Source organism: Oryctolagus cuniculus, chromosome 10 (genome assembly GCF_964237555.1).
Source record: "Oryctolagus cuniculus chromosome 10, mOryCun1.1, whole genome shotgun sequence".
In the NCBI taxonomy this organism is placed as follows: Eukaryota; Metazoa; Chordata; class Mammalia; order Lagomorpha; family Leporidae; genus Oryctolagus; species Oryctolagus cuniculus.
Window position 1 is genome coordinate 114,312,765 of NC_091441.1, and position 21,763 is coordinate 114,334,527.

The 21,763-nt window shown below is 64.1% G+C and overlaps 1 protein-coding gene across 1 annotated transcript in view; it reads left to right on the forward strand.

Moving 5' to 3' along the window:
* PLXND1 (plexin D1) overlaps positions 1 to 20,018 on the forward strand; it is a 40,358-nt gene extending 20,340 nt beyond the window's left edge. The window contains exons 9-36 of the mRNA XM_051851742.2: positions 3 to 107; positions 2,285 to 2,374; positions 2,568 to 2,661; positions 3,225 to 3,379; positions 4,043 to 4,194; positions 4,606 to 4,705; positions 4,788 to 4,927; positions 5,601 to 5,768; positions 5,851 to 5,941; positions 6,114 to 6,377; positions 6,458 to 6,607; positions 7,338 to 7,452; positions 9,028 to 9,135; positions 9,240 to 9,352; positions 10,263 to 10,310; positions 11,645 to 11,775; positions 12,095 to 12,293; positions 13,832 to 13,978; positions 14,083 to 14,239; positions 14,782 to 14,885; positions 14,971 to 15,037; positions 15,699 to 15,733; positions 15,968 to 16,072; positions 16,492 to 16,655; positions 17,678 to 17,825; positions 18,238 to 18,378; positions 18,646 to 18,720; positions 18,887 to 20,018. Coding sequence (XP_051707702.1) covers positions 3 to 107; positions 2,285 to 2,374; positions 2,568 to 2,661; positions 3,225 to 3,379; positions 4,043 to 4,194; positions 4,606 to 4,705; positions 4,788 to 4,927; positions 5,601 to 5,768; positions 5,851 to 5,941; positions 6,114 to 6,377; positions 6,458 to 6,607; positions 7,338 to 7,452; positions 9,028 to 9,135; positions 9,240 to 9,352; positions 10,263 to 10,310; positions 11,645 to 11,775; positions 12,095 to 12,293; positions 13,832 to 13,978; positions 14,083 to 14,239; positions 14,782 to 14,885; positions 14,971 to 15,037; positions 15,699 to 15,733; positions 15,968 to 16,072; positions 16,492 to 16,655; positions 17,678 to 17,825; positions 18,238 to 18,378; positions 18,646 to 18,720; positions 18,887 to 19,003 — 3,483 coding nt within the window. The 3' untranslated portion in view covers positions 19,004 to 20,018. The remainder of the gene's footprint in view (positions 1 to 2; positions 108 to 2,284; positions 2,375 to 2,567; positions 2,662 to 3,224; positions 3,380 to 4,042; positions 4,195 to 4,605; positions 4,706 to 4,787; positions 4,928 to 5,600; positions 5,769 to 5,850; positions 5,942 to 6,113; positions 6,378 to 6,457; positions 6,608 to 7,337; positions 7,453 to 9,027; positions 9,136 to 9,239; positions 9,353 to 10,262; positions 10,311 to 11,644; positions 11,776 to 12,094; positions 12,294 to 13,831; positions 13,979 to 14,082; positions 14,240 to 14,781; positions 14,886 to 14,970; positions 15,038 to 15,698; positions 15,734 to 15,967; positions 16,073 to 16,491; positions 16,656 to 17,677; positions 17,826 to 18,237; positions 18,379 to 18,645; positions 18,721 to 18,886) is intronic.
* The last annotated feature ends 1,745 nt before the right edge of the window (positions 20,019 to 21,763 follow it).

The window sequence follows — 21,763 nt, forward strand, 5'->3', positions numbered from 1 at the left end:
AGAGCCCTCAGGACTGCCCCCAGATCCTGCCCTCGCCCCTGGCGCCCGTGCCCACCGGCGGCTCCCAGGACATCCTGGTGCCTCTGGCCAACGCCGCCTTCTTCCATGTGAGTAGAAGCCAGGCCAGGGCTGGACAAGGAGGCTGGGAGAGAACTGGCGCGGGCTGGGGACCCCTGCTTTGGGCCCACCCCACGCCCTGGCACCAGCGTGGGCTCTCCTTGCTCTGAGTGTCTGGGCTCTGTCTAGGAACGGCCCGCTCTGGCCATGTGGGGCTGGGGCACGGAAAGCGAGGTGGGCCGGGCCCATGAGGGTGGCTGGCGCCAGCAGCTGCTGAGAGAAGCCCTGGCCAGGGTCCCTGCCTGGCCCGCAGCCCATTGTGGACATGGCCGAGGCTGTGCCCTGCCCTGCACTGCCCCTGGGATACCCATTTGGTGGCCTCAGTGGCTTCCGTGGAGAGCGGCCAGCCCTGGGCCACTGCAGGCCCCTTGTCCAGATGAGGAAGCCAGGCTCAGGGCGGGGCCGGAGATGATGCCAGGTCACACGCGCAGGGCTGGCCTTGCACTCGCCCTGGACTCCCCATCCAGGGCTCTTCCCAGCAGACAGCCGCCCCGCCCCCAGTCTGGGCTGGGGGAGGGGACGCAGCCCTTTCTGGGCCCCTGCTGGAGGAGCGTCCCGGGTGGGAAGTGTTGACGCATCCTGGAAACGGGCCAGCCACCCCCTCCCCAGCTCCCAGGGACTCGCCATCTGTTGCCTCCGCGCAGTTGCTGAGGCCCGTGACGGCTGTCACACGTGGGGGCCACGTGCCGGGCATCTGGGCTGTGTCAGGGAGCTGCGTGGCAGGGCTGGTGCTCTGCGAGGGGCCAGGCTGTGACTCTGCCCTGCTCCCAGTGGGGTGGGAGCCTGGGAGCCACAGGGGACCTGGGGTGGGAGGGGCGGTTCTGCACCCGGGGCCCAGGAGCCAGGGACAGAGACAGGGAGGGCTGAGCCGATTTGGGTCCCGGCTGACTGTCGCCAGCTGCGCAGCCAGGCGATCTCCGCTCCCTCGGGCACTTCTGGAACACTCGGGGCGGGCAGGCCAGGGCCTTGTGTGCAGGCCACACCCTGGGGAGCCCGGCAGACGACTCGGGATCCACCTGCCTCCAGCTCGCCCAGTGCGGCAGGGACGAAACGGGCGTTTGGCCCCGTCAGCAGCCACTGTCCGCTCCTATGTTGCCTTCCAGCCTGGACCCCACACTAGCCAAGGGTGACCTGCCTTCACCTCAGGGTGTCCCCTCTGCTGGTGACAGGGACGTAAACAGGAAGTCCTGCACAGGCAAAACCCAGCACTCAGCACAGTTCCTGGAGCTGCGCCGGAGAGGGCGAGATAAGACTGGGGACTGAGCGTTTTTTATTCAGCCCACACACACTTATTGAGCACTTCCTGCATACCACAGTAGTGAGCATGTATTAGGCACCTACAGGGTGCAGCCCACAATGTTACATGACCCCCAGTTTCCCACCAATCCTGTGAGAGGGAGGAGCCTCTCTCCATGGTTCAGTTAAGGAGACCAAGGCTCAGAGAGGAGTGACTGCCGTCACATCACACAAAGGAAGCAGCAGGGGTGGGATTCGAACCTGAGCTCTTCCAGCTGCTTTCGGCTGCCCTAGCAGGTGTCAGAGGGGCCGAGGCCCAGCACAACCCTCCCCAGCGGACAGAGAACAGCCTGGGTCAGCGGATGGCGTGTTTGTGACACAGGGTGGGCGCCAGGCTTAGAACTCCGTAGAGCCCCAGCATGCACCCAGAATTCGCTGCTGAGGGGACAGGCCAGGTGGGGGTGCCCTGTGACTTGAGGGGAGCCCCTGGGAAGGTAGGGAACATGAGGCCTTGGGCTGGGCTGTGGCGGCCGCACTGAGCGGGCTGCGTGGTGCCGGGAACCTGGGGGTGGACAGTCTGCACCTTGCTGGGTCCAGGACTCAGCCTGGAGGGTCCCACCTCAGGTTGAAAGAGCAGAGGAAGCCTCGCTGGAGACTGATCCCTGCAAGCAGCCCTGGTGGGCGCGGGGGAGGCGTTTAGTGGCACAGAGCACGAGATGGTGTTCTAGGCGTTATCTCGCTCCTTGCCTGCCTCGGGCACTGGCCCTGATGGCCAGGAAGGGAATTCTTCTGGGGGCCGGGACCACACGGGCTAAGGCCTGGCAGTAGGACAGAGCCCTCCTCTGGGGCAGCCATCTGCAAGGTGCTCGGAGCGTCGGCGGGCAGTGGGCGCTGCTCGCACACACACACACCCCCGCCCCATACCCCGCAGGGTGCAGCCCTGGAGTGCAGCTTTGGACCAGAGGAGACCTTCGAGGCTGTGTGGGTCAATCAGTCGGTCGTACGCTGCAACCAAGTGGTGGTGAGTCACGTGGCTCCACACGGGACAGGAGAGGCCTGGATGAGTTCACCTGCCGCACCCCTCCCCCCTTACCGCCTCGACCTTTGGGTTCCCTGTCCCCAAGAGCCCCACCCTCAGCTGTCTCCATGAACACTCCCCCCACCCCACCCCCAGCCGAGAGCCACCCCCTCAGGGTCTTTCCTGTCCCTTGCAGCTGCACACGACTCAGAAGAGCCGCGTGTTTTCCCTCAGCCTGCAGCTCCAGGGGCGGCCGGCCCGGTTCCTGGACAGCCCTGACCCCATAACAGGTGGGCACCCCACCCCCGGGCACCAGGGGATCCACGCAGTGGGTGGGGACTCATTCCAGTGCTCGCCACGCCATCACCCCTGCCCCACTGCGGTGGCCGGGCGCCTCTGTGTTGATGGCAGTGCTGCTCTGTGCCTCCCCGTGCCAGTCCCTCCTCCATGGGGCTGTGACGGCATATGCACCAAAGCCTTCAGAATGGTCTTGGGGTTACTTGGCGCCCCTAGACTCGGGTTGGTGCTGGCACTGCTGCTGCTGCACACTGAGCGTCCTGAATCCGAGAACCAGACCCACGCGGGTCCGGGCGTAAGGCCTGGTGCTGCCTCGCACAGGCTGTGTGTGCCGGGGCCAGTCACTCTGCCTCTCTGAGCCTCCGTCTCATCAGTGCTGAGGGCTGAGCTGTAGGAGCACTGCACTAAGCAGCAAGGAGAGTAAGGGGGCTCCTGCCTCCCCGTGCGCAGCACAGCTGAGCGCCTCCCCCGTGGGAGCAGGTGCGGATGGTGGGTGTGCACTGGGGGCAGACGCTGTACAGAGTGGCCGGCCCATGCCGCCCCCGTGTCTCCCTAGTCGAGGTCTACAACTGCGCCATGGGCAGCCCCGACTGTTCCCAGTGCCTGGGCCGCGAGGACTTGGGTCACCTGTGCGTGTGGAACGACGGCTGCCGCCTGCGGGGGCCCCTGCAGCCCCTGTCTGGCACCTGCCCCGCCCCCGAGATCCGCATGGTAAGCACCCTCCCCCACCCCGGGCCATTGCACGCTGGCATCTGATGTGCACAGGCACACGGAGCCCCACGTGCTCGGGGACTCGGGGACACAGCCAGGCACACGGGTGCAGGGTCACCCAGGAACAAGGATCACCCTGCCTCAGAGGGTTTAGTGGGGGAGTGGGCGGTAATACGGTAGGAAATCAGGGCCCATGTCAGGGCAGGAGCCCTGGAGAAGGCCAGCAGGGCAAAGGCACGGGTGTGGGGGGTGGAGGAGATGCTGGGGCCTGTGTGTACGAGTCAAGGGAAGCCTGCCCACGTGCTCATAACTGAGGGCTCCAGTAACTCCCAAGACTGTTTTAATTAAGCAGGGAAGGACTCTGATTTGCTTAACCTGGGTCAGGTGCTCAGCCAGGCCCCAACAACTTCCAGCTTGGGTACAGGGCCATGTGGTCAGACGTGGCCACTGGGAGCTGACCCCAGCATCTCGCGGGAGACCTCCCTACATCCCCAGGCCCCCGGGGGCTGCGTAACGCACACACACTCTCGCTGGCCAGCCAGGGACCAGTACGTCTTCCTCTGCACAGTGGATCTATGGGACCCTCCCCCTGCTGTGTGTGGCCATGGACGGGGCAGCCCAGCCTCAGGAACCCCACTCACCACCTCTCTGGTCACCTGGCAGATTGAACCCCTGAGTGGCCCCTTGGACGGCGGGACCCTGCTGACCATCCGCGGCAGGAACCTGGGCCGCCGGCTCAGCGACGTGGCCCAAGGCGTGTGGATTGGCAGCGTGGCTTGCGAGCCGCTGGCCGACAGATACACCGTGTCGGAGGAGTGAGTGGCGGCGGGTAGCGCTCAGGGTCCCGCCCCTCGCAGCACTGTCCCCGTCAGCCCACACACAGTCCCAACTCTGATGCCCCCTCCTCCCAGCTCTTGCTTTGAAGCAAGGAGTTGTAGGTTCAGACATTTGGGGTCCCGGGCAGTGCTGTGGGCAGGGAATGGCTGGATCTCCTTCTAGGGAGTTGGAAGTCAGGCTCAGAGGCCAGGGATGCCACCCCTGTGACCTAGAGTTGCAAAATGGTGGGAGACAGGGGGGTGGGCGGAGGCCCCTCTGCCTGGGTTTCCCCAGCTGCTGGAGTTGTTTCGGGATTCCAAAGTTGGGGGGCTGCTGTTGGTGGTGTCCCTGCTGAGAGCAGTGCAAGAACGGGGTCCTCACGCACCGCTGAGCACAGCTGCCTCCCCCAGGATCGTGTGCGCCACGGGGCCAGCCCCAGGGCCCTTCTCGGACGTGGTGACCGTGAACGCCTCCAAGGAGGGCCGGTCCCGGGAGCGCTTCTCCTACGTGGTAAGGGAGGCTGCAGCCCACCACTGTCCACCCCCAGCTGGCGCCCCCACCCGAGGCCTGACCTCTGCCTCCCTTGCCACAGCTGCCCCAGGTCCAGTTCCTGGAGCCGGACAAGGGCCCCAAGGCGGGCGGCACCAGGATCACCATCCACGGGAGTGACCTCCACGTGGGCTCCGAGCTCCAGGTCCTGGTGAACAACTCGGATCCCTGCACGGAGCTTGTGTGAGACCCCCCGCCCGTCCTACCCTGCTGCCCGGAGACAGCCAAGAGGGGCCCCAGGGTGGGGCGCAACCTTGTTGCAGGTGTCAACCCCGTCTTCACTGGCCGTGTCCACTTGGCCAAGCCTGTTCCCTTCTCTGAGCCTCAGTTTCCCCTGTGGTAACAGCACCAGTGGGTGGTAGGAAGGGCTCTGCACGAGACGCTGCACCAGTGACAGTGGCAGTGAACTTGGTGCCTCTGAGCTCCTCGCGCGGGCCCAGGGGGTGTGGCCTGTGGCAAGAGCGTGGACCTCAGCTCTTCGTGGGACCCTGTGTTGACTGGGTTCTTAGACTGGACCAGGCCCGATGGAGGGGCATAGCTGGGGAACACTGAGGCCCTCAGGGGCCATAGGAAACAGGGTCATCCCGACAGGACGGGGAGAAAACACAGTGCTTCCAGGGCCTGGGGAGCAGGAGGAGAGGGGCTCTGGGAAGGCTTCCTGGAGGAGGCGAGATGGGGCTGGGTGCACAGGTGGGCCCATGCTGTGCTGTGGGACTGGGAAGAGGGAGTTGTCTGCCATCAACCTCTGCTCAAGGGGGCAGGAGACGAGGCTAGGACCAGTTGAGCAGTTTTGGGGGCCTCGGCGGTGGGCGAGCAGGGTAGGGGGCCCTGCTGATGAAGCCCACTGTGCCCGCAGGCGCACAGACACCAGCATCACCTGCACCGTGCCCAGCGGAGCCCTGGCGGCCCCGGTGTCCGTGTGCGTGCGCTTCGAGCGCCGGGGCTGCGCGCGCGGCAACCTCATCTTCGAGTACATGCAGAACCCGGTCATCACGGCCATCAGCCCGCGCCGCAGCCCGGTCAGGTGAGACCCGGGCACAAGCAGCCCCCGGGCCGGCCTCCGTGGGGAGTGGGGGAGGGGCTCACCAGGTTCCTGTGCTCCCCAGCGGTGGCAGGACCATCACGGTGGCCGGCGAGCGCTTCCACATGGTGCAGAACGTGTCCATGGCTGTGCACCACATCGGCAAGGAGCCCACGGTGAGGGCGGGCAGTGCGTGGGCTGGGCGTGGCCAGGCCTCCCCTGCTGCACCTCCTCTCCCTGTCCCTCTCCCTGTCTCTGCATGGCTCTCTCTGTCAGCCACGTGTCTCCCCCTGCCTCTGTCTCTCCCATCCTCCATCCCTGACCTTGATCCCTGGCCGCCCACCCCAGCTCTGCAAGGTTCTCAACTCCACCCTCATCACCTGCCCATCCCCGGGGGCCCTGAGCAACGCCTCGGCACCCGTGGACTTCTTCATCAATGGCCGGGCCTACACGGACGAGGCGGCAGTGGCCGAGGAGCTGCTGGACCCTGGGGAGGCGTGGCGCAGCCGCAGGTTCCGCCTGGACTACCTGCCCAACCCCCAGTTCTCCACAGCCAAAAGGGAGAAGTGGATCAAGCACCACCCCGGGGAGCCGCTCACCCTCGTCATCCACGTGAGCGCCGTGAGGGCCCCGGGCGGGGGTGGGGGGGTGAGCAGGCAGCACCCCCCCCAGACCAACCCTGTCGCCTGCAGAAGGAGCAGGACAGCCTGGGGCTGGAGAGCCACGAGTACCGGGTCAAGATCGGCCAAGTGGCCTGCGACATCCAGATCATCTCGGACAGGGTCATCCACTGCTCCGTTAACGAGTCGCTGGGCACGGCAGAGGGGCAGCTGCCCATCACGGTGAGCAGACAGGCCCGGCCCCTGCCTCCCTGCCCGGCAGCCGCCCCTTCGCGGCGGAAGTCCCCGAGCACGGTCAGGCTCAGTAGCTTAGGTGAGCACAGTGCAGCTCTGCACCCCGCCTTGCCGGACGAGGAAACTCGGGATCGAGGAGTGAGTCTCTGACCAGCCCCCTCCAGGCGGGACTTGAAGGGGCGGGGACAGGTGGCTGCCAGTCACCGCCAGCAGGCCAGGGGTGGGGGGGGAGGCAGCAGCGAGGACCCAGAAGGGACCTTTTCTACACCGTATCTGCTTGCACGCCTCCTGGGGTGGGGAGCTCACTCCCAAGCAGGACGGCGCTGACTGGGAAAGCTTCCTCTGACCTGCACAGCAGGTCCCACTCCTGCCTCGCCTGCTCTGCTGGTCCCAGGACAGCCCTACAAGTACTCAGGGACATCAGTCAGGCCCCATGCACCGCCCAGGCCCTGTGTCTCCTCTGCCCCTCCCCCCGGGCTGCAGTAGGATTCGCAGGCCCCCGCACTGAGTCTCACATCTGTGCCAGGCTCAGGATAGAGGGCTCACAAGGCTCGTCCTGCCGAGTCACCCGTGTCCCCTGCGGGTGGACGTGGCTATTTCTGTGTTATTGATGAGGCTCAGAGACCTGGGGTGACTTGTCCCGGGCCACGCAGCGAACGAGAAGAGCCCAGGTGCGAGTCCAGGAAAGCTCCAACCCTCTCCCCGCCGCTTTGCACAGATCCAGGTAGGGAACTTCAACCAGACACTCGCGACACTGCAGCTGGGGGGCAGCGAGACAGCCATCATCGTGTCCATCGTCATCTGCAGCGTCCTGCTGCTGCTCTCCGTGGTCGGTAAGGAGCCCTGGCCCCTACTGCTCTGCGGACAGGGCAGGGGCTGGAGGTGCGGGTGCAAGATGGTGGACACCAGGCCCAGGCCATGGCCCCAGATGTCGGGCGGACAAATCCGGAAGCTTTCTATGCAGCCCGCAGAGGGCTGGTGTGGAGCCCTAGTGCGGATGGTGCCGAGGGAAGGTTAGGCTGCCCGTGTGCTGGGCGCCACGGCTGCCACCCTGTGGCATCTGCCTGAAGTGGAGCTGGCGTGGCGGAGAGGTGGCGCCCTCACGGCTGGGGGGATGTCCGGCAGCTCCTCCCTGGGTTCAACACAGAGGCCCACAATCCCACCCCTACCGATCTACCCACAAGAGCGCACACACGCCCAGCCACACAGAGGCTTATGTACACGGCACTGACAACCAGGAGGCCAGAGCTGATGGATGGATCCGCAGCGTGGTCTCGCCACACGTGGTCTGTCACTCGGCCATAAAGAGCAGTGAGATCCTCGCACGAGCTCCACGCTCAGTGAAGGCAGCCACACAGACGGCCGGGTCCTGCATGACTCCCCTGGGTGGACCTGTGCATCGGCCGAGCGCTCGGAGACAGCAGGGCCAGGGCAGGGAGAGGTGGCAGGGGCTGCTTGGCGGGTCCAGGTCTTCTCGGGGTGGTCGGAGTGTTCTAAAATTAGCTGGCGCTGACAGGTGCACAATCCTGAACATATGAGAAACCATGCAATGGCACACACTAAGGGGATTGATTTTATGCTATGTGCATTATACCTCAATAAAGCTGCTTGTAAAACATGAGTAGAGTGAGTGTAGAAAACTTCAAGGGAAAACCACAGGAAGATAAAAGGAAAAAAATACCCCTCATTAACCTCCTGTGTATGTTTTGTAGTTTTTTGCAGTCTCTTTTCTAATAATACTGTGGTGTGTATGTGTGTGTATATATATACACACATTATATATATTCTTGCCTGCATCCTAGATGGGGATCATAACAGAAATATTACTTTTTAAAAAAATGTACATGTTTGAGAGAAAAAGATCTTCCAGCTGCTGGTTTACTCCCGAAATGCCCAGAACCGCTGTGGTCAGGCCAGACTAAAGATAGGAACTAGGAATTCAACCTGGGTATCCCACACTGGTGGCAAGGACCTGAGCATTTGAGCCATCAGCCGCTGCCTCCCAGGGTGCGCGTTAGCAGGAAGCTGGAACCCAGAGGGGCCGGCACTTTGATACAGCTGCCAGGGGTCCCGCCTGGCGACCTGGCCACAGGCACACATGTCTACACAGAGTGCTATGTAAAGTTTCCTGATTCACAAGTAACACCTGGGTGTTGCAGGAGGCCTAGGGAATGGTGTTCTGCTGTCCGTTCCCAAGCCCCTTGGCCTGCAGGAGCTGTGCCCAGGGCGAGGGTGACCCAAGGGCTGGGGATGCCCGGGCCCCTCCTGCCCAGAGGTGCAGCACCACGGCCGGCGGCAGGAGCCCTCCCTGCACTCCTCACGCCTGGGCCCTGTGGGCAGTGGGCGGGGTCAGCGCATCCCTGGGCCACGGACGGCGCCTGGCCTGACCACCACTCCGCTGCCCGCAGCCCTGTTTGTCTTCTGCACCAAGAGCCGCCGGGCAGAGCGCTACTGGCAGAAGACGCTACTGCAGATGGAGGAGATGGAGTCGCAGATCCGCGAGGAGATCCGCAAAGGTAGCTGGCGGGGGGCGCGGCAGGGCCAAGGGGCCAGGTGGGGCTCGCCCGTCTGTGGCTGACCGTGCAGACCACTCACGGCCACCCGCTTGCCCGCCCGCCAGGCTTCGCTGAGCTGCAGACGGACATGACGGATCTGACCAAGGAGCTGAACCGCAGCCAGGGCATCCCCTTCCTGGAGTACAAGCATTTCGTGACCCGCACCTTCTTCCCCAAGGTCAGCCCAGGGCCCCGAACCCACGCTGAGGGCGCTTCTGGCAGCTCCGCCGTCAGGGCTGTGGCGGCCTGGAGCGTTCCTCTGAACAGCATGGGCCTTGAGCACTGCAAAACCTGCACACCTGTCCACAGTGGTGCTGGCCACCTGGCCTGGCGTGCTGCGGGAGGGGCCCAGTTTCCGCGTCCACTTCCGTTTCTGCTTACTTGATGTTTAACTGCTCGTGCAGAAGCCAGCTGCTGGTCCCTCCCACCTCCCGGGATCCTGGGCTTGCCTCCGGGCTCACGAGGCCGAGAGAAGGGATGGTCGGGACTCTCCCAGACCCCATACTCCCTGTCGTCTCTGGGCCCCTTCCCAAGGAGGCTCCTCTTGGTCTTGGCGACTGCACTGTGCCCCAGCCCCTCCGTGCCTGCCACGCCTCCTCCTGAGTCCCAGGGCTGCTGCCTTGTCCCCACTCTCCCTGACCTGCCCAGACACGTGTGCCTGTGGCCAGCCCCCTCCCGGTCATGGTCACGGTCCACACCATTCACCATGCAGCAGCTGAAGCAAGGCCACATATGGCCACCCTGTGCAGTGGCTCTCCCCAGCCTCTCTGCCTCAGTTTCCCCATGCATACTGAGCTGCTCTGGCTTCCTCTTAAGCCTTATGCCCTCCTGCACTGCCTGCCCCCGGCTCACACTGGTTCCTGTGTGAGTGATCCCCTGCAGGGACCCCCCTCCCGTAGAATCCCACAGCCCCCTGGGCCTGGCCCATTGTCTCTTTCTTGACATGGGGTTTCTTGACACAGTCCCCCCACCCCATTTCTTGAGTGACCGGCAGCCTGCTGGGGTGATGACCTGAGGTGCTGGGGGCCCTCTGCAGTGTTCCTGTTTGCAGAGAGCATTAAATCCTGTCTTCCCACCCCCACTTCCAGGGCAGCTCCCCGGTGCAGGAGACCCACCCTCTGCTGGGCGAGTGGAAGGTGAGTACCTCATCCGCACACACACTGGGCTGCGTTAGGGCGACCCTGAGCCTCCCTGTCCAGCGGCTTCTACCCTTTCTTTAATCGTGGGACACTGGGAGGCACCTGCCCCTGAAAGGTGGTGAGCCCCTCATCCCAGGAGGCATTCAAGGTGTTACCAGTGCTGGCCCTCCCAGGCCAGGTACTCAGAGGATTGGGCCCCATTCTACCTGCTGCTGACGGAACGCAAGGTCAGAGGCCCCCAGGTCCCAGGTAGGGGAGGAGCTGTCGATTGACGATAGGATTACATGGGGTGTGTAGATGTGGTCTCCAGCTCATGAACCTGACCTATCTCCCTGACCTTTCCCACACCACTCCCCGCTCAGAGATTTCCGACCCTCACTCTTAGGGGATGCTTAAGGGTGTAGAGTCGTCAAGTCTTCTGTATCTACTTCCTGCTGGACGTGGTCGCAGGCCCTGCCTGTCTTGGGTCAGGAAATCTCTTCCTGTTTAATCTAATGAGCTAGAGGACTTGCGGTCACTGCCAGAGTCCGTGTGCCCCATCACGACTTTCAGAAGCGCTTGAATTCTGGCACACAGAAGGTCATCAGTCACTATGCGCAGAACTGGAAGCAAGCCTATTGCACGTGGAGTGCCCTTTAGATAGCGTTGATTCCCAGCTAGTGGGTGCTGATAGGAGGCCCTGTGCAGGCTGTGAGCATACCGCAGTCTGAGCAGAGCTGGCAGAGCCCACTGATCACAAGGTTTCTCCTTGTTCTATCCGTGTGTATTCCAAGGTTTGTCGGTTGTCCATAACCTTGGCCAGAGTGTCCATGGATCTAAGTACTTGCTGTAATAGTTGCCCTGAAGTGTAAGCCAGACTGCCTAAGGTTTTTAAAATTAGCTTCATGTGGCACACCACAACCTTCTAGTAATAGAATAGAAGAACCCACTAAGAAGTTTTCCTGCCAATAACAGCTCCCAGAAAGAACCGAAAGAAGAGGTAGGTACAGTGTGTCTTTAAGAGAAGCAGTCTTGATGTGACGATGTTGCCTTTGGAAGAGGTTCTTGAGATCTTTGATCGGCTCACGGGAGCAGGCAGTCTAATCTTTCAAGCGCACCTGCGAAGACTCAGGAGGTAGACGTTCATCCTTGACCCGTGTACCAGCCTGGGATGCCCTGGGACACCCTGGCTCTTCGCTGGGCCCCACTGTTAGACTCAGCTGAGCCATTGCTCCCAGTCACAGGGAGTTAGGATGCGGTGGGCAGCTAGTCGGGACATCGCAAGTGCTAGACCCTGGTCCAGGCAGGGTACCGGGCCCCTTTGGAATGCTCACCACCAGCTGCTTCCGCAGATCCCGGAGAGCTGCAGGCCCAACATGGAGGAGGGGATCAGCTTGTTCTCCTCCCTGCTCAGCAATAAACACTTCCTCGTGGTCTTCGTGCACGCGCTGGAGCAGCAGAAGGACTTCGCTGTGCGCGACAGGTCAGGCTCTCTCGGGCTCCCTGGGGCGGGCAGGGCCTGGGTCTGCCCCGCGGAGCCCTGGGACCCAGGCTGCAGCACGGATGGTTCACCCACCGCCGGCTGGGCAGCTGCGTCGGCTGGCAGCGCACCCTGAGCCCCGGGCTTCTACTCCCACCCGGGCTGGGCCGGGATGCCCGGGGCGTGCACTGTGGCTCACGGCACTGCTGTGGGTGTCAGAGAAGGTGCCGCCTGGGCCAGGCTCAGCCGCACCGCCCCGCAGGCACACGGCAGCCCCAGGGCTGTGAGGCGTGCCGGCGCTGATGCCCGCCGCCGTGCGCAGGTGCAGCCTGGCCTCGCTGCTGACCATCGCGCTGCACGGGAAGCTAGAGTACTACACAAGCATCATGAAAGAGCTGCTGGTAGACCTCATTGACGCCTCGGCCGCCAAGAACCCCAAGCTCATGCTGCGGCGCACGGAGTCCGTGGTGGAGAAGATGCTCACCAACTGGATGTCCATCTGCATGTACAGCTGCCTGCGGGTGAGGCCGCCCGTTGCTGCACCCTCGCCAGGATGGGTTGCCATGGGCGCAGGGGTGGGCCCCGGGGCCCATTGTGCACATGGAGAAGGGAGGCTCAGACAAGGCCGGGCGGGCTGGCCGCGAGGGCTCCGAGCTCACTCGGGAGGGACAGAGGCTGCACCAGGGCCGCGTCTTCTCAGCCAGCCGGCCCTCGCTGCTGCGTCTTTGGGCCGCTGGAACGTCAGGCTGCAGCCCGAGGCGGCCCCGGGCTGGCTGCATGGTTCGGCGGGGCTCCCTGGAGCGGGTGGCGCCCAGTCCGGGGCAGGCGGTGGGGATGAGCCAGGTGGAAAGCTGGGTGGGCAGGGTGCACGGCCCTAACACAGAGTGGGCAACAGCTGGGAAGAGGCAGCGTTCACGCCAAGACGGGAGGCAGGGGCTGGCGTCAGGGTCTGCTGCGTCTGCCCAGTGCCCAGCCCCATCTCACCCCCACCCCAACTGCCCTATGGTGGCCCAGGCCAAGGGTCGTTGGGGGCCTGGAAAGAGGGGCAGAGGCCTGGCCAGGTCCACTACCAGGGCTTCAGTCCAGCCTTGGGCACAAGCCAGGCTCTGTGACCCTGGAAACGTTGCTGCCTCCTCTGGGCTGTGGTTTCTCTCTGTGCAATGGGCCCATACCCCAGCCCCAGGGGTGTCCCGTGGATACACCTGGGAGTGGGGGAGCAGAGGTGGGCCTGGGAAGGAGCCACCGCGTGGGGTGCTCGGGTCTCCTGCTCACTCTGGGCCATCAGGGCTCTGTCAGGGACCGTGGGGCCACAACGAGCCTGGCCCAGCTCCCCTGGCCTCTGCGTGTGGCCCTAGGCAGGCCTTCCCCTGGAGCCTGTTCCCTCCTTTAGAATACAGGCCTGCGTAGCTCCCAGGCCCAGGGAATCGGCTCTGCATGAGGCGGGCAGGTCTCTCGTAGGGGCTTGCTTTTCTCTTTAAACCGATCTACCACTTTACTTAAATGTCCACCACAACTGGAACATGTGGGTCACTTGCTCTGCCCCGACCATGAAAATCCCTGCAGCAAGTCCTTCCTGGCCAGGTGCACCCGCTGACCCCGGAGGTGGGCAGGATCAGGGCGTGAGCCGGTTCAGCCAGCGCCTCCCCCAGTCAGGCTGTGATTGCGGTCATTTGAGGCCATACCTGGGTCCTGGTTTCACCAAGAGGCTCCCACTTAGTAGAAAGTCACAGGTACGGGAGTCAGTCGACCTAGGATTCGAATCCAGCTCCATCACTTCCCAGCAGGGCGATCCTGGGCAGCCTCCTTGGCCTCTCTGAGCCTTGGCCTTGCTGGCCAGCTATACAGAGAGGATGCCACTGGGTCCCTGGAGGGGCTCTGGGCTGGTGATTTTTAGCAAACCGGAGTTCATAGTCCATGGCAATCCCAAAGGAGGCGACAGGGAGCAGGCAGCCAGCAGGTGTTGGGGAAGGGGCTGGAATGCGGTGGGTGGGGGGGTGGGGGGGTGCTGGGAAGAGTGAGGGGCTGAGCCCCGGCTCCTGACAGCCCCTTCCACCTGCAGGAGACCGTCGGGGAGCCGTTCTTCCTGCTTCTGTGTGCCATCAAGCAACAGGTCAACAAGGGCTCCATCGACGCCATCACGGGCAAGGCCCGCTACACGCTCAACGAGGAGTGGCTGCTGCGGGAGAACATCGAGGCCAAGCCCCGGGTGAGCCGGGCCGGGTGCCGCCGGCCGCTGGGCTGCTGCTGGGTCCTTGTGTGGCAGCGGCGGCCGCTTGCTGACCCCCTGCTCCCACCCTCTCTCTCGCGCAGAACCTGAACGTGTCCTTCCAGGGCTGTGGCATGGACTCGCTGAGCGTGCGGGCCATGGACACCGACACGCTGACGCAGGTGAAGGAGAAGATTCTGGAAGCCTTCTGCAAGAACGTGCCCTACTCGCAGTGGCCGCGCGCTGAGGACGTTGACCTTGGTGGGCAGGGGTGGGGGCGGGGCAGAGCCGGTGGGCGGGGTGGGGGCTTGGAGATGATTCGCCAGGAGCCCTTCCTGTGAGAGAAGACGGTCCTGGGGTGCAGGCAGCAGCACCAAGACTCGGGAGAGGCTTCCCGCAGCGGGCACGCTGGGCACTGTGCTCCAGGCACAGCGGTCTCGGCCAGGCCGAGAAGCCAAGGCCATTGGTCCCCGAGGGCCTTCCCTGAGCGCTCGCTGGGCACCAGGCCCTGTTCTAAGCAGCGGGCTGTTAGGGTGAACAGGCGGGTGCAGTGGCTGTCCACGCAGAACCGAGAACATTCCACGGCCCACTGGGGCCGGCAGGCAGGAGACGGCGCAGGTGGGCCCTTCCAGAGCCCCCCTCGGTGCTCCCCCACTCTGGCGCCCTTGCTCTGTGCCCCCACGCCCTCTCCCCTGGCCTCTCCACCTCCCCATGTCACAGTTGGGGTCACCTGGGTGCAGAGCGGAGAGCCTGCCCGCGGGCTCCCTCTGCGCCCTGGGCCCTGACCGACTCCTTGCCCCCAGAGTGGTTCGCGTCGAGCACTCAGAGCTACATCCTGCGGGACCTGGACGACACGTCGGTGGTGGAGGATGGCCGCAAGAAGCTCAACACCCTGGCCCACTACAAGGTGCGGCGCGCACGCGCACACACCCCTACCCGGCCCTCTGCCGTCTGCCGTCTGCCGTCAGCCCTCACCTCTCCTCTCCCCTCAGATCCCCGAGGGCGCCTCCCTGGCCATGAGCCTCACAGACAAGAAGGACAGCAACACGCTGGGCCGAGGTAGCACCACTCACCTGGGCCGGTGGGGGCATCTCCCATCCCGCGCCCATGCCAGCAGCCCCAGCGGGGAAACTTAGGCCCCCAGGGTGGGGTGGGGGGAGGACAGGGGTGGGCTGGGGCTGGGCCAGCTGCCTCTGACCCAGTACTGCGTGGGCAGGGCCCGCAGCCAGGCCTCCCTGAGCCGATTCCCTGCGGGCATCTGGAGAGAGGCCGCGGGAGGGCGGGATGTGGTTCCAACGAGGGCTGGGCAGCGGCCAGGCCAGTGGCGGAGGCCAGCGGGCCCGTGTGCCCAGCCTCGAGGCCCCCCGTTGGCGCTCTCAGATGCCCTAGGCCTGGGAACGCGGGCGCCTCTAGGTCTCAGGGTCCCCTCTGGAGGTGGGGAGCAGGCCCCGGGCTGGCAGGATCTCTGGGCACCGTCGGGTGGCTGAGGGCTGTCCCCTCCCTGCCACCTCCTCCCACGCCGACCCTGTGACCGCATCTGTCCCTTTGTCTCTGCCTCGCTGTCATTCTCTGAGTCGTTCTCCTGTCACTTTCTCTCTCTGCATCTCCCTGTGGCTCTGTCTCCCTCTTCCTCTGCGTGTGAGTCTGTCCCTTGCTTGCTCTCTCTTTCCCCTCCCCTCCTCTCCCTTGTTTGTTTATCGCATGTGTTTTCCTCTCGCAGTGAAAGACTTGGACACAGAGAAGTATTTCCATTTGGTGAGTGCCCAGCCTCGGGCCCCGGGGAGCCGGCCCCTCACCGGGCGTGGCCTTGGCTTTCTGCCACCCCGGGCCTCGGGGAAAAGTACTCCCAGGCCCTGGGAAAGGCTCGCGCTGGGGGGTGGGGACCCAGGAGCGAGGGCAGAGCCGGGTGCCTGCGGGCGCGGGATGGACCTCCCCTGGGGCGGCTGGGGACGGCGCCTGGCACAGCACTGACGCTGCCAGGCCTCTCAGGTGCTGCCCACCGACGAGCTGGCCGAGCCCAAGAAGTCGCACCGGCAGAGCCACCGGAAGAAGGTGCTACCGGAGATCTACCTGACCCGCCTGCTGTCTACCAAGGTGGGCCCGGCCTCTGCCTGCCCTCTGCAGCCTCCCTGTCTCCTGGTGGGGGCAGGGAGGGAGGGGGAGCAGCAAAGACTCCAAGGACAGCTGCTGAGGTCGCCCGTGTTACAGGCAGGGCAGTGGTGGCCCAGAGAGTCAGTGATGTCCCAAGTCTCACAGCTCGGGTGGCAGCGTTGGTACCGCAGCTCCCACTCTGCCTCCACTGGTTTCCTATTCTGTGTCCCAGTTTCTTGATCAGTCCTTTCAATGCCCCTGTGAGGTGGGTTCTGCTAACCCATTTCCCAGACAAGACAAACCGGGGCCCAGAGAGGTTAGGGGGCCAGACTAATGCCGCATGGCATCCCCGCTCAGCAGGGGTGCCCACTTGCCCCCTACACACGGCATGGGCTGACGGTGGCCACCCCGCTCCCCCACAGGGCACACTGCAGAAGTTTCTGGATGACCTGTTCAAGGCCATTCTGAGCATCCGGGAAGACAAGCCCCCACTGGCCGTCAAGTACTTTTTTGACTTCCTGGAGGAGCAGGCTGAGAAGAGGGGCATCTCGGACCCTGACACCCTGCACATCTGGAAGACCAATAGGTGCGGGCGAGCAGGCTGACGGCGAGGGCCCGGCCCCGCAACCTTGCAGCAGCGGCTCAGGCCTGCAGCTCCACCTGCCCGGGTTCAGCCCCTCTCTGCTCTGCCCCTTCCCCCATGTGGCCTCCCCGAGCGACTTCACCTGTCTGCACTTCAGTTGCCTGTAAACCCCACCCCGTAACTGCCGCAATCGACCAACGACGAGCAGCCGGTGTGCAATGCAGAAGCACCGCCCCTAGCACAGTTCTCCCTCCGCCCCACTGGGGTGGGGGGCGCCAGCAGCTCCATTTTACGGACGAGGACATGGAGGCTCAGAGCAGCAGCCCCTGAGCCCGCACAGCCCTCGGCAGAACCAGGCTCAACCCCAGATGACTGCAATCCCACATCCAGTCCGCAGCCCTCCTGGGAGACAAAGCTTAGCTTTCAGGGTCACGCATCCTGCCAAGAAGTTGTTGCAAAAACTTCAGCCTGACCCTCAGACAACAATGGCACCGACCAGAATTTTCTGTCAAGTTGCAGGAGCTTTTCAGAGCTCCGGGATCCCCACGGGGCTCCGGCTGCTAAGTCACTGGGTGGCCCTGGGGTGGGGGTGGGGCTGGGGGGTGTCAGCAACCCCCTCTGGCCTCCCAAGGCCAAGGCCAAGCATCCAGACGCCGCCCATCCAGCCCTCCCGCTGCTTGGCGCTAGCGCAGGGCTTCCTGCTGCCTGCACGGTGGGAGGAGGAGCTTCGCTGCCCGGGAGTGCGTGGGGTGGGGGAGCTTTCTAATGAGAACCAGGATCTGGCCCGAGGCTCCCGGGAGGCTCCCCAGCGGGTGGGGGCTGGCAAGGAGGGTGGACCAGCCGGGCCCTCCGTCGCCAGGGAGGAGCACGCCAGGCTCCCAGTCACGTCAGGGACGGTTGCACCATGGGCAGAGCCGGTGCTGTCCTGCAGGCCACCTGCCTCCCTCCCTCAACCCTGATGCGGCCCCTTTCCCGCCGCCCCACCCCGCCCGGGGGACTCACGCTGCCCTGCCCTCCCCGCCCAGCCTCCCTCTCCGCTTCTGGGTGAACATCCTGAAAAACCCCCAGTTTGTCTTCGACATCGACAAGACGGACCACATCGACGCCTGCCTGTCGGTCATCGCACAAGCCTTCATTGACGCCTGCTCCATCTCCGACCTGCAGCTGGGCAAGGTCAGCTGTGCCACAGGGGGCAGCCTGGGCTCCAGGCGGGGTGGGCGGGAGAGGAGCTCAGGTCCCAGGGGGGTCGCTCAGACATGGGAGAACGCCCACCACCTCGCGCCCATTCACAGAAACACCGCGTCACAAGGGCTCAGCCGCTCCTGCCTCAGGTGCACCTAGCACCAGCCCTGAGTACCTAGGCCACGGAGCCAGCGTGGTGTGCGAGGAGGCCAAGCCACCGGCCGGCCACAGCCCACAGGGAACCCGCGAAATGCACGCGGGAGAGGGTGGTGCTGCCAGCAGGGCCCCAGAGGAACCTGGGCCTCCCTCGGGTTGTTGCCGGTCCCGTGGAAACGCCGCGAAGGGCGGCCCCTGGCCAAGGCCACGGCACCGGCTGCGTCTCACTGCCGTGCTCTCGGCGCAGGACTCGCCTACCAACAAGCTCCTGTACGCCAAGGAGATCCCAGAGTACCGCAAGATCGTGCAGCGCTACTACAAGCAGATCCAGGACATGACGCCGCTCAGCGAGCAGGAGATGAACGCCCACCTGGCCGAGGAGTCGCGGGTGCGCCGCCGGCTGCTCCACGGGGGTCTTGCCGGGCGGGGTCGGCGGAGGGAGAGAAGCTGGCCCCGCAGCGGCAGCAGCGCAGGCCACAGCGCGGTGCCCTCAGCCCTGGGACACAGGAGTTCTGAGTCTGGGACGCCGCTTCGGCCCAGGAGGGTTGGGGGCGGCCATGGTGGGAACCGGGGGCTCCGGCCTCGGCTGGGGCTGGGTCCTGTTAGACGGCTGGGGTGACCGCGCCTTGTCCCACCTGCTGCTCCTTCCTCCTAGAAATACCAGAACGAGTTCAACACCAACGTGGCCATGGCAGAGATTTATAAATACGCCAAGAGGTATCGCCCCCAGGTGAGCAGCCAAGGGTGTGCACCTGCCCTCTGCTTCCGCTTCCGTCCACCTCCATTCTCCCCGCCTCCTGGTGTCTGGTGGTGGACACCGGGCCATGTGTTTTGCCCGGGGTCAGAGGCGGGGGCCTCCAGCTGCAGCCCCACTGACCCGGTTGCTCTGCCCTCAGATCATGGCTGCTCTGGAGGCCAACCCCACGGCCCGGAGGACGCAGCTGCAGCACAAGTTTGAGCAGGTGGTGGCCTTGATGGAAGACAACATCTATGAGTGCTACAGCGAGGCCTGAGCCGGGCGGGGAGGAGCCTGCCGAGCCGCCGCTGCCGCCGCCCAGAACCACGGCGCCACCTGGCCCCCCTGTATTGGATTCCCTGTGCCTCTGGCTCAGGCTGGGAAGTGACCAGCAGAGATGGCTTGGGGCAGGGAGAGTGGGGAGCCGGGAGGGGCCCATCTGAGCCAGGCAGAGGCGCTCCAGCTCTGACCCTCAGGGCACCTCCATGCCCTCCGACTGCCCCCAGCTTGGCGTCTGGGGTGGAGCCCTGAATGCCGCAGCCAGTTCCTGGCCTGGCCCACCCTGTCCACCAGTGCAGGGGGCAGCCGCTGGGCACAAAGCGGGGAGAAGAGGCCGCCTGGCCCAGAAACACTACCTCATGCACACTGGCGCAAGGGGAGGTCTCCTGGAAGCAGCTGGCCGTCAGTTCCTGCTTCAGCCACCGAAACGCTGTCTCCACCTCCCCTCCCCCAGAGGGGACCCTGGCGGTGGGCGGCTGGGCGCAGTCAAGCCGGTCAGATTCCTGCTGCTCCGGCGGTGATGTTGGTGGAGTGGGCAGTGCCCGCTGCCCCGGAGGCGGCTTGGGGGCCCCTCTCCCGAAAGGGAGGGGTGGGTGGAGAGGGGTAGGTGCTGCGGCCTCCTGGCCTCCGGGCAGGGGAGGGGTTGAGACGCACCAAGGCTGTATGTAGCTGGGCTACTCGATCTTGCTGGAAGTGTTTCTAAAGATAGCACCACTTTTTGTTGTTGTTGTTTTTAAAAAAAGCTTTTATATATTAAAAAAACTTCTCACGCACCAACTGTGAACGGCTGCCGCCTGCACAGGGGACCTGGGGAGGGGTCCCCAGGGGCCCCCATGCAACACTGGAAGCGGCTGCGCCGGCGAGCGGCCTGTCCCTGCAGCATGGACCCTCGGGGGCAGAGCCGGCCGTCAGCCCCTCGCTAGCCCTGACTCAGAGCCCCGCAGGGGCTGGGTTGGTGGGGGCAAGACTCTCTGGAACCTTCTTTATAATAAAAGTCTGATGGGGAAAACCTACCGTGGGCTCCGACCTTTGTCCTGAGACACCAGGGGATGTGGGGGACCCTTAGTGCCTGCAGCGTGACTGCCTGGCTCAGCTTGGAGCAGGCAGATTCAGTGAGGCGCTGGGCTGCGTGTGTGGGGGCCCCCAGGAAGATGTCCCGGCTGCCCGGCCCTGCTGCTTGTAGCAGGCCTCTGAGGCAGGAGGGGACACTAAGTCTCAGGAGGTGGGAGGGAGGCTCCCTCCAAGCCAGAGTCCCCACAGTGGCCCCCAGAGGACTGGAGGGTCCAAGCTGATGCTCACGTAGAGGCCCCGAACTTCTTGGTGACCTTGAACAACACGGGCCCCGGTTTTCACACTGGGAGAGGCCAGCACATCTGCCAAGGCCAACGTCACCCCAGACTTCCTCGCGCGGCAGGTTGTTGGCGATAAGGAATCCAAGCTGAGGAAGCCCCCCCAACACAACCCCCTCCAGCCCACCCACCTGGCCATGGGGCTGGGGTGGGGCTCATCCCCCAGCCCCGGGAGAGCCCACCCCCCAATTCACAGCAACTTCAGTTACTGTTTTCCTTTTATGAAGGCAAAGCAGTGCACCACATTTATCAAGAGTAAGAACTAGAACAAAAAATCCGTGAAATCTAAACAGAATCCCACCACATCCCAGCTCCAGAATTAATGAGCACAGAACAGTGAGTTGAAAAGTAAGCAGTCCTTTTCCTTAAAAATAGCTCTCTCCCCTAATGGCTTGGGTGGAGAGAGGCTTCATCTCTCGAATTTTCTATTCTGAGCCCTGATTCTTTCTTATTAAGCGGCAGATTTTTCTAACGGAAATGATCAGCCCATCTGATAGGGTTTTTTGGCACTGGGGAGGGTGTGATTCTACAGTGAAGACTTGTTTCCCAGGGAGCACACAAAGCAGCAAGGGAGCAAAGGCCGCGCTGACCCTGGCCAGGCAAAGCTGCTGGGTTCCCCGGCTCGGACGGGCGGCGCCAAGGGCTGTCACCAGGATCACCGTGGACATGACTGCTCTGCCACCTGCTTCCGCCCCGCCCCCACGCACCAATATGTCAGGAACATCTTTCGATGTCATTAAGTATTCTGCTGCCTGTCTTAATGTCTGATTAACATGCGGTTCTTTCTTGAAATGGGGAGACGTGCTTGTCAGCGGAGGCAGCCTCAGTTTCGGGGGTCACTTCCCAGCACCGAGAAGGGGCCCCGGTCCGTCTGGAGCCCTGAACGCTTGCCTGGCACCTGTGGCCGGGAGCGGGGGTGCCTGCTCCCCACCTGAGACTCACGAGAGGGTGGAGATCGCCCCGGGCTGTGTCCTCCCGCTGAACTCGCTGCAAGGCCGGGAGGTTTCGGGCCTGGGTGCCAGCCGCTGCCCAGGGCGGCAACGCTGACTTGTCCTGTGTCACCCAGGGAAGGCGGCTCCCTCAGTCGCAGGCCAAACTTCGAAGCAGAGGCGGCAGAGGCGGCCCCTGCTGGGGAAACGGCAGCCCCACCACCTGCTCACAGTGGCCCTCAGAACCACCGCCGGCAGCCGTGCCACAGGTGTCCCTGGGAAGCCGGCACAGGCACAGCAAAATACTCTCCTGGGAGACTACCGATTACCCATCGGCCCCGCCCTCCCAAAGCCCCGCCCTGTAACCTCTGACCCTTCCCCTTGCCCCCTGCCTTCCCTGGTTCAGGTCTCCTGTCCCCTGGTGGAGGCCTCTCCCAGGCTATGGCCACTGTGATCCCAGCAGCCTGCCCTGCCCTGGGC